Source organism: Triticum aestivum, chromosome 7A, assembly GCF_018294505.1.
Source record: "Triticum aestivum cultivar Chinese Spring chromosome 7A, IWGSC CS RefSeq v2.1, whole genome shotgun sequence".
NCBI classification, from domain to species: Eukaryota; Viridiplantae; Streptophyta; class Magnoliopsida; order Poales; family Poaceae; genus Triticum; species Triticum aestivum.
The window spans coordinates 531,962,346-531,973,207 of NC_057812.1; the positions used below are offsets into that span (position 1 = coordinate 531,962,346).

Consider the following 10,862-nt stretch of genomic DNA (forward strand, 5'->3'; position numbering starts at 1 on the left):
TTGTGGGGAAAAGTGCACAAACCTTTGTAGAGTGTATAAACTAATCATGGTTAGCCGTGTCCCCGATTATGGACATCTTGAGTATCTTGTTCTTGGATTATCATGATTGATCTCATCACTCTTAATATAATTTGATTGGGTTTAATGATGATGATTAATTGGGATTGAGTTGGAGGAACCTTCGCTACAAAAAATACACTTCCGTGATGATACGTGTTTGTCATAGTAGGTCACGTTTTCTGTCATGCATTTACATCCATGACGATTTTATGACAGAATCAAGATAGTCATACCTGTGTTGTCGTAGAAGTGTTCCATGACATTACCAAAATTATCATCACAGAAGTTTTCACTTCCATGACGATAAATCGCGTGTCACAGAAGTGCTCTCGTCAAGGGTGACCGACATGTGGCATCCACCGTAACAGAACACCGTTAAGCTATCGGGTCGGGTTTTGGATCCGATAACCCGTTAACAGCCTCGACCAATGGGGATTTTCCACGTGTAAAATCATCACTGGCTGGAGGAAACTCGTGTCGGCTCATCGCTGGGACAGATGTCATCCACTCATTGGACAAAAGGCGCCTATGATACGTCGACACGTGGTACGGCCCAACAGAGGCCCATTCCTGTGAAAAGGCCGGCTCGTTTGACTTGGTCAAAAGGTGGCGGGCTGGCCCATGGAAAGCCTGTTAACGGCTTGTTCACATATAGCCCATTTACAGCCCGCTAACCCAAGGCCCGTTACGCCCTATTCTTATTAGGACCAGTAGCGTCATCTAGGCCATCCAATATGATTCCAACCCGTTTTCACTTCTGGCCCATGTATGGCCCACGACGTCTTTTGGCCCATATGAGGCCCTATGTAACTCTTGGCCTATTAACGGCCCGTGGTGAAACTGGCCTGTAATGAACAGTGTATCACTTTACACCCATTAACGGCCCGTGGTGAAACTGGCCCGTAAAGAACAGTGTATCACTTTATACCCATTAACGGCCCGTTATTCCGTTGGGCCGTTTCCAGCCCATGTTATCTTTCAGCCTTCTCAGAGCCCATTTATTCTTGGGCTATTTTCTAGCATTCTTTTACTTACGGCTCGTTACTGTCATTTTCTGCTTGTGGGACAAATTCAGCCCGTGGTTATAGTCGGCCCGTTTGTGGTCCGTTAATACGTTGGGCCGTTTTCATAGCATCATCAAATACGGCCTATTAACGATGGCCCGTTATGGTCGGCCCATGAACGAATGATTCCAACTCTAGCCCGTTTACGGCCAGAATGCGGTCTGTTTGGCCCATGTTTGGCCAATCGATCATACGGCACGTATAAGGCCCATTGATAATACGACCCATAGAAGGCCCATTGTTTCTACGGCCTATAGAAGGCCCATTGTTTCTACGGCCCGTAGAAGGCCCACTATTTATACGGCCCGTAGAAGGCCCACTGTTTCTACGGCCCGTAGGAGGCCCAGTGTCACTACAGTAAATATTAGCCCATGGTTATTATGGCCTAGTTTTAAAAAATAGGTTATTGCATCCACTAGCAAACCGCAGAAAAAGAACTGCACTGACTACAAGCAAACAAATAAACAAGACAACAAGGAAATAAATAAGCAAGAAACTTACACTAGGCTATCACAGCTATTACACATATTACATCCACTGGGCATCAAAGTTCGCCACCAGTGCAAATATAGGGAACACAGCAGCATATAAACACCATAGCAAAACAAGTCCAGAACTGAAACCACTTCAGAAGAGCTCAAGAAACAATATCCTGGGTACCCATAATGCTAGCAAGATGCTTAGCAAGCTTATTAACTTTCTCTTGTTTGGCGCTTAAGTCCTCCAGCGCTTGCTGTTGCACTAGAAAGTATGCATCTGAATTCTGCAGGGACTTCCACAGTCCTTCGGCTTCCTGTCGCATAACATCTGATCGATGTCTTTCAACTTGAAGTTGAGACTCAAGAAGCCGAACTGATTCAGGCAACGAGTTCGAAGAGCTGGTGCCAGCAGTGGTAGCCAGTACCTCGAACACTACATCAAGACATGACTTTGGGGTTGTCTCAGTGTCTTCAGTATAGTTTTTATCAGCTTTCTTGGAGACCAACAGGGATGTCTCACTATCTTGAACCTTATCTGCATTACTTCCTTTACCATTGCATAACAGGGTACTCTTCTCCAATATTTTATCCGCGTTCTAAAAGAGAAACAAACAAACACATCTCAGGTTTACAATGTAGTATATGAAACTCATTTTGGTAAACCAGTTCAGTAGTAAGGTGGACAGGATAACAGCATGACACAAACATATATCTATGTAGTATGGTCACTGTATGGTCTATATCATTCTAGTTTATGTTGCCAAATCAAGATAGATACAGTTCGAATCATATCTATTTAAGACAAAGCAGCATTGACAGAATATAAGTGTGGGAAACTACACAGCAATAACAACACTTGTAATGTGCATGGCATGAGAACATAACTGTTTATTCAATTGAAACTGAAATCAACATAGAGCAAGTTACAACAGCAAACAGCCAAACACATTGAAGAAACAGGTTTAAAACATACCTATTGCGCCATTGGAGTTTCAATTGCATCCTTCAAATTTGAAATTAGTTGGTATCAGTAAATACAGTGATCCAAGAGCAATGTATATGAACCATAGCTACGGAACCTGACCTGAGAATAATTCTTCTTCTGCTTTAAGCGTTGACTTCGGGTTCGGAGTGGTGGTCCTCGTGATTTGGGCACTGTAGTTGCCTTACTAACTGCTCGTGTTTGGGTGCTCTGTGGTGGAGACGGTGTTGTGTCAATGGGAACTGTGTGTCTTTCTACTGGGGTTGGGGTTAGAAGGGGTGTAGCTGGTTCTTTGTCCAACTGGGTAGGGGTACAATCTGCATGAGTGTGGGTTATGTGTTGTGGGGCTGGTTCTTGGGCAAGTACAACCGTGGTTCTATCTGCATCGACAGGTAGCACGATCTTTTCTGGAGACCGTGTTTTTACTCCCACAGATACTACCATCACTCCCTCCAATTGAAATGGCTGATAAACAAGAAAAGTAATTGAATGTACAGACATTGTAAGATAGACAGGTGCAATGGATAGTAGGGAAGAAAACAGGGCATGAAATAATTCACATTTATGTTGTCTAAGCAAACAGAATAGCAGGACATAATTTCACATATATGATGGCTAATTAAATAGGATAGCATGACACAATTTCACATGTATGATGGCTAACTAAACAGGATAGAATGACATACTTTAAAATATGATGCCTATGTAAACAGGATGACATGATATAACTATACGATGTGTCTATTAAAGTGGTTGGCATGCCATAAATCACAAACATGCCGTCGATGGAAACATGATGGCATGATATAATTCACGGATAGAATGACATAATTTCAAATATGATGACTATGTAAACAAGATGAGATGATATAACTCTATTATGTCTTTAGAAAATGGGTTGGCATGCCATAATTCAGATACATGCTGTCTATGTAAACATCATGGCATGACATAATTCAAATATATGATTTATATACTAAGGAAGTGAGTAGAGGGCAATCGCATATATGATGTGTCAACTAAGGAGATGGCATTCAATATTATGTATATGATGTAAAAACTAAGCATTGCAATACAACATATGCATTATATGAGTAATATAACCCTGCCAAGTTTGAGCATACACCTCAGGGGGATAATAGGACAGGTCATCTGCCTCTGAATCCTCCTCTGAAGAGCTATCTCTAACCAGCAAGATATCTGCTTCAGCAGGTAGCATTGTCTACTCTGAAGACCTTGTTTTCACTCCAGATTTCTCCATCACCAATTCAAATGGCTGATGCATAGGAAGAGCAGTTGAATATACAAACATTGTCGACAAAAGCAATGAGAAATACAAAAAAAGGACGGCATGATATAATTCACATATATGACGCTTGCCTAAACAACATGGCATTGCATAATTCACATACATAATGCCTTCCAACAAGATAACATTGCATAATTCACATATATAATGTCTTGCAATAAGATGGCATTGCATAATTCACATATATGGTAATTAGACACTAAACAGGTGGCATTCACACAAAGCATGTCTAAACTAAGCAAATGACATAGCAATGCAAGATACCATACGCACGATATGAGCAACATAACCCTGCCAAGTTAGGGCATGCACCTCGGGGGGGGGGGGGATATGACTGGTCATCTATCTCTAAATCCTCCTCTGAGGAGCTATCGGTAACTAGCAAGACATGCGCTTCATCAGATAGCATTGTCTGCTCTGAAGACCTTGTTTCCACTCCAGATTTTTACATGACCGTGCCGAATGGCTGATGCACAGGAAGAGTAATTGAATGTACTAAAATTGTTGAAAAATTTAACATGTAATAAAAAATGATGGCATGATATAATTCACACATAAGATGACTAGCTAACCAGGGTGGCATTGCAAAATTCACATATATGATGCCAGGCTAGACAAGATGGCATTGCATGATTCACATATACGATAAAGAAACTAAACAGATGGCATTGACACAAAGCATGTCTAAACTAAGCAGATGACATCTTTAATGTATACAGTAAGCAATGCAAGGCACCATATGCATGATATTACCAACATCAGCATGCCAAGTTAGAGCGAAGACCTCAAGGGGTAAATAGGAGTGGTCTTCTTCTTCTAAATCCCCCCCAGAACAGTTATCTTCCTCTTGATTACGATCCGAAATGGGTGGAGGGGGCTGCCTTTGCGCCCACCATGGAACGACGTCTGCATGAAATTTTATTGCCACGCAAGGCTCGTCTCTTTTGCTCTACATGATCAGTTCCATTGTGTACAATAACTGGCATGCATAGGAATAAAACATAGTGAGATTATGTAAGGAGTGCATGCACAAATCCAGAGTGATGATAGCAAATGTGGATAGACCCAAAACCAATGATAGCAGGCAGATAATAGCTTTAGTTAAAAAATACAGATAATGGCTCCTTTAATGTTTCTTTGCACCCAACATGAAACTCATAGTAGACACCGGAGATTAACCAGATAGTAGACAGATAGTACTGATTGCCGCCCCCAATATGTACCCCACAACCATTTAAAAACTCAAGTTTCAGCATTAGTTTGGACCTGACTCGGAGTCTAATAGGTGAACACGATGATAATGTAGCATGTCATCATATTAAGCGACGCATAACGTAAGCAGACACGGAAGAGTGCGACCTCTCTTGCGGACCCATGTAGTCCTCAAGGTCATCTTGCTCAGTTGATGATGGTAATGCAGTTACCGTGGCTGCCGGTGGTGGGGAAGAAGATCTGAGGCGGTGAAAGACAGTCTGGAGAGCGGATCCCTGGTGTGGTGAACCCTTCCATCGTTGGAGCAGCTGAGCTGGGGTGGAACACAGCGCCGCAGGAGCAGGACAAACCACACAAGGTTTTCTTTGACACATATCTGTAACAGAAGTAATTGAGTAAGGGCTTGTTTGAATTTGAGGATTCTAACAATGCAGGGATAGGAAATAGACATGTATAGGATAGGAATGCACGTGCAAAACGGAGAATTTAAAAAGACAGGATTTCTGCCAATCTGGGTGTTTGATTCATAACAATTGGAAGATCACAGGATGCAAAAAAGCATGGTGAGATTAAGTCAGACCACAAGAAAATGTACGGGTAGAATGCTATTATGCTACCATCTCTTAGTCTTGTGCTTGATGAATAGGAATATGAAAAGGAGGAGAAGTGGAAATTAGAATTCCTACGGTTTTTCTTTCAAGGAGACACTAAAGTAACAAATCCTACAGTTTTCCTTTGCTCCATTCCTTTGCATCAAATTCATGAAAAGTAGTACCATAGGAAACTTTCCAATTCCGATGTTTTTCATTCACTTTTCCTTTCAAGCACTGGCGATTCTAGTAGGCAGGCTTGAGCAAGGAAAATCCTACACTAAAAAAATGTTTTTGTGCTATTTCTATTACTTTGGACCCAGGCCACTGCCATACTAGCTCAACTCCCACGCCCATCGATAAATGCACAGCTCAAACGCGCAAAGATAAGTAATGATGGCGTTCAAGAGAGTCCATCATGGAAAGCTCACTACAAGAAATATGTCAACTTGTGACCCTCAGTATTGGTCTCTGAAAGGTCATAGTTTTTCATTTGCGACCTTTTTGTGACCAAAACTAGAAGGTCAAAAGCTGGCGGTCGTAAACTGAAATTATTGACCTTCTGTAAAAGGTCGTTGGTTCCGCGACCAAATTTTTGGTCACTAGCAACCTCCCAAGGACACGTAGACGTCTAGTGTAGCCCAAAAATTGATGGATTCAGCCCGATCCAATTCGGTTTTCTACATGGGCCTAGCCCATTAATTCAGCCCATTTAGTATATTTATTTTTGTTAATTTTTGTCAGCTACATGGGCCAAGCCCAACTAGTCAACCCATCAATTTTTATGCATGTTTGGCCTTTCAAGAATGTATGTACAATTTTGTGCAGCCCATTTTTGGTTTACATTCGGCCTTTTTATACATTCAAATATTAATTCAATCCTGGAGTTGGTCCAGTACACTTTTCAGCCCATTCACATATTCATACATATGATCCACCTTTTCGACAAATTTTGCAAATTTCATATTTCAGCACTAAATATGTTTACATCACAGGCCATAAAGCCCTACAAAATAGTATCACTTGTTCCTATACAAAACTATCAAATGATACGTACAACAAAACAGAATACAAAAAATTTAGTTCAACAAAAATAGGTTTTCTTCCTCTTCCATCTTCCAGAACACACAACACCTGTGAAAATAAAGATGACACAACAAAAATGGAAGGATCAGCCACTAGAAGCATATTGAATACAAGGGAAACAATCAAACTAAAGAAATGAAAGGCACGCACTGTGAAAATTTTAACAGCACGAATATTTTTTATATTACCATAACAAACAGAAATGTAATCTGATTGCACAAGACACCTGGCATTATCACACACCCAGACGAGCGAAGAATTAACTTGTGAGGATCAGACAAACAAAGCATTCATGCTGATGATTAACTTATAAGCCCAGCCACCCTCAATCCTCAATACAACACTAAGTTTTACTACTCCTGGCAACCTAATACACTGCAGTCCATAGGCACCTCAATTCGACCACCGACCTCGGCGCATAATAGAATCATGACGTCCGTTTGCATCTAGGGCTAAATTTGACCACGAAAATTGGCTATTAAGTAGTATACTCATGTGGTTAATTTTATGGAATACTTAATCTATACTCTGCATCTACCAAAAGCAAATCTCCTTGAACAGGTTCTGATGCCAAACAATCCAAAGGAATCTAACTGAAAAAGGCAAAAGAATGGTGCTTCTGCTGCTGTGAATTGAAACCCAAAGCACCCCCAAACCATAGCAGACTAAACTAGCTAGCTCTAGGAAAACTAAAACGCTAGCTGCAAGCAAGGATTGGAGGAATGGATGGTCACCATTATTGAAGTTGATGCTTCAGGAGCCCCGCCGGCGTGGTGGTTCAGGTGGTCGAGGAAGAAGAGGAGCATTACTGCATAATCAACATGAAACAATAGTGGTTGAGTAAATCATAAAGCAGAATAACAAAATCATAATTAATCTAAATCGACTCGGAATCAGATAGCATATGATGAGCACGTTTACATCTTTTACTAAAGCTTTCCATATTCGGTATTGATACATGTGCATTATCTTACAACAAAGAACTACAATGTGAAATTCAAAGAAGAAAAATTTAAACAATGCGTGTAACTATGACCAGATGATGTTATGATGGCTTCCACATTTGAAAAACAGATATCCTCATGTTATGGGTAAGAACCCAACAGTATACTATGTTGATCACAATTTCAACAGTACTAGACAAATCTATCAACAGAAATCATATTAAACTGATGGAAGAATTTATTCCCAAATTACTTGTTGTTAGAAGCTAAGCATTTATATCAAGCGCAGTATACGATGAACTAACCTTGTTATGACTAGCTGTGTTGTACTAGTATGCTAACGTAACCCAGGACAGACGGACGTCACCCAACCATGGTATTTTGGTTTAGCAACCAAAGCAAGCAGAATACTCCTATATGTATAGGAAGTTAGGAACTAGTACTAGATAGAGCATGGAAAACTGAGACAATGTGTTGGTGGATTCAAGGTCAGTCTATCAGACAGTAGAAGAGTTTGAAAACGTGATTTTACATGCAATGGATGCACAGGCGCGCACATACACCGAGAAGGAGAGAGAGATTGCTAGCTAGAGCCGGTTTGAGTCATCCAAAATTGAACAGTTTCAGACATGGCATCCACAATCTGTATGCATCAAGAAATCATCAGCCTCTACGCTCTAGTCCGGTACCATATCCCCACAAAAACCATGCGGACCAAAGGTGCAAGCATGAAACCAGGATCTATGAGAAATTTCTATCTATGCACCATATTGATGGGTAATTCATGGAGCAAGAAGAAATACAAAGACAACATTTGATGATGCGCTAACAAATCAGCTGCTTCGTCCATCTAGCTCCACAAGGGCTGATCACTTGACCTGTACTCCACCTTATATCCTCCATAAGGGCTGATCACATATCCACAATCAAATCAAATACAGAAAATAAGATGGGAGCAGAAAACAAATATAATGAGGTTTGAGATTGCCCAAATCCCTCAATTTATTAATCATATCACACCAATTTCTGTTCAGGATTGTACCCCAATTTTTACCAGGTAGAAACTGTCTAATAGCATGCTTGTTTGCAATATCCTAAATTATAACCTTTTCTTAATCCTCTACATGGCAGGAAAGGATCACCCAAAATCCCAATGAACAAGAACAATGATACAAGGAATACATATGCTATTTTCGTTTGATTACGGCAGAGCACGTGACCAAAATCCCAGCATATGTGAAATGACAGACAATTCACTACACCAATATCCCCCAAAAATTCGACACTAGCTATGCAATTGGAAACTATCGATTTCCCAAACCCAGATCCCCATTTGAACCCAAGAATCGGCCCCGGTCCCGAAGCAGACCAAGTCCAAGGCTCCAAGCACACCCGACACACAGCACGTCGCGCCAGAATCAAGAAGGGGGCGGGCAAAATCAATAAACCTGGTGGATCAGCGGGTACATGGAGTTGGTGCAGACGGGGCACTCGAGAAGCTCGTGCACGCTACTCCGCGGCGCGACGATGCCAACCGCGCCGATGGCGGCCTTGGGGTAGGCGGCCGGGTGGGAGGCGGCGGCGGCGACGAGGATCCCGCCGTGCGGGTGGAGGGCGAGGTCGACATCGTCCGCATCCATGTCGGCGTTGGGCAGCAAGAGGCACTCAATGCTGTCCACGTCCATGGCGCACGCCCGGACGCCCGCCTCAGCCCGCCAACGAACAGCAGTGCACGATCCGAGCTCCGACATGTGGCGCAGGGGGTCGGGACAGGGGGAGGAGGGGTGGCGGAGGGACCTGCCGGCAAGGTGAGAGAGCCAGCATATCGATCAGGGGATTGGGGAGGAGGCGGCGGCGTGTTGGATCTAGATTAGGGAGGAGACGCCGACGCGTTGGATCGGGGAGGAGACGGCGATGTGTTCGATCTTGATCGGGGAGGAGACGGCGGCGCGTTGGATCAGGGAGGAGACGGCGGCGCGTTCCGCGTGCTATGGGAGGGAAGCAGATGGGAGAGGAGAGGTCGTCGGCGGCGAGCTGTGGGAAGGACGAGGCGGTGGGTGGGTGGTGGCGTGCGGAGGCTAGGGTTTGGTGTTTGGACGAGGGGGTGCGGGGAGAGAGAGGAGTGGTGTGTGGTGGGGTTTTTTTTTAGGGGTAGCTCGAGGTGGGTGGGTGAGACCGTGAGAGGGTGAGGTGAGGGTCGTTGGATCCACGAGGATCCGACGGTGATTTATCCATGATCCGCGTGAGAGGCCCCTGGACCAATCAGAACACAGTATACAGGTATGATATTTTGACCATTTAAATTGGTCGTACTTGACTAAAAGTAAGGTGCTAAATCATGATAGTTATTTTATTATGACCTGAAATTTTGAAAAAAAAACTTCTCATTGTGTCAGCAAATTTGACTATAGTTTTTAGGAATAATCACAAATTAAAATAAGACAAAAAAAATTAAAGAGTTATGAGAGATGAGTTCTTTTAAATTATTTTTCCATTTCTCGAGTGTCCAAAATGAGTTCCTTTGTGAAGGCCCTAGCATATATTTGATACAAATTTGGACCAAATTAATTTTCTAAAATATTAGGACATATTTAATGCACAGTTGACCAAATGGTTGGGTGCCAAAAGATTCGATCCACCTCTGGTGAAAAGACAAATTTCTGCCGATTCAGTAGGAAGCGGGTAAAATTTGAACTGCAGCTGCCTCATAGTTTCCTATATATTTTTTGCAAAAATTATTTCTAGGTACATAAGTATCTATTTAATCATAGAAACAACAAAAAAAATCCAAGATTCAAGCACTAGCTAGGAACGGTCATTCCAGCCATTTTGACCGCATTTTGAAATGGGCATAAAAAATTCAAAAACAATGGAAAACCTTCGCATTATGTCATTATATGTGACCAAGTTGCCAGGAAAAATAATAAACTTGTAATACGACAATTCTTTTAGAAAAGTGTTCTCAGAAATGAGCTATCATGCGTGAAGATTCATGGCTTTCAAGCCAAATGAACAATCCTATGGCCACATTCCTGGCATAGTTTGTTCGAATGATCTCATATTGTGCACAAGGTTGCATATTGGAATGGCAAACAATATTTTCTAAGGAAGTTTTCATTTTCTTTGGACGAAAAAA

The 10,862-nt window shown here is 42.2% G+C and overlaps 1 protein-coding gene across 4 annotated transcripts; it reads right to left on the bottom strand.

Moving 5' to 3' along the window:
* Nucleotides 1–6,635: 6,635 nt before the first annotated feature.
* Nucleotides 6,636–9,885, bottom strand: LOC123148004 (E3 ubiquitin-protein ligase SINAT3). 4 transcript variants are annotated; one of them, XR_006473583.1, is made up of 3 exons: nt 8,259–9,885; nt 7,517–7,590; nt 6,636–6,830 (listed from the first exon to the last, which is right to left on the bottom strand). XR_006473583.1 is itself a non-coding variant. In XM_044567350.1 (3 exons), the coding sequence occupies exons 1-2, from the start codon at nt 9,475–9,477 to the stop codon at nt 8,617–8,619; spliced, it is 321 nt and encodes a 106-aa protein (XP_044423285.1). In that variant the 5' UTR covers nt 9,478–9,885; the 3' UTR covers nt 6,636–6,830; nt 7,517–8,616. The 4 variants fall into 4 exon arrangements, 2 of the variants coding, with proteins under 2 accessions (XP_044423285.1, XP_044423286.1); XR_006473582.1 differs by having other exon boundaries at nt 8,032–9,885; XM_044567350.1 differs by having other exon boundaries at nt 7,517–8,634; nt 9,175–9,885.
* Between the last annotated feature and the right edge of the window lie 977 nt (nt 9,886–10,862).

Coding starts and splice junctions, on each gene's coding strand:
- LOC123148004 (XM_044567350.1), bottom strand. CDS start 9,477: ATGTCGGAGCTCGGATCGTGCACTGCTGTTCGTTGGCGGGCTGAGGCG.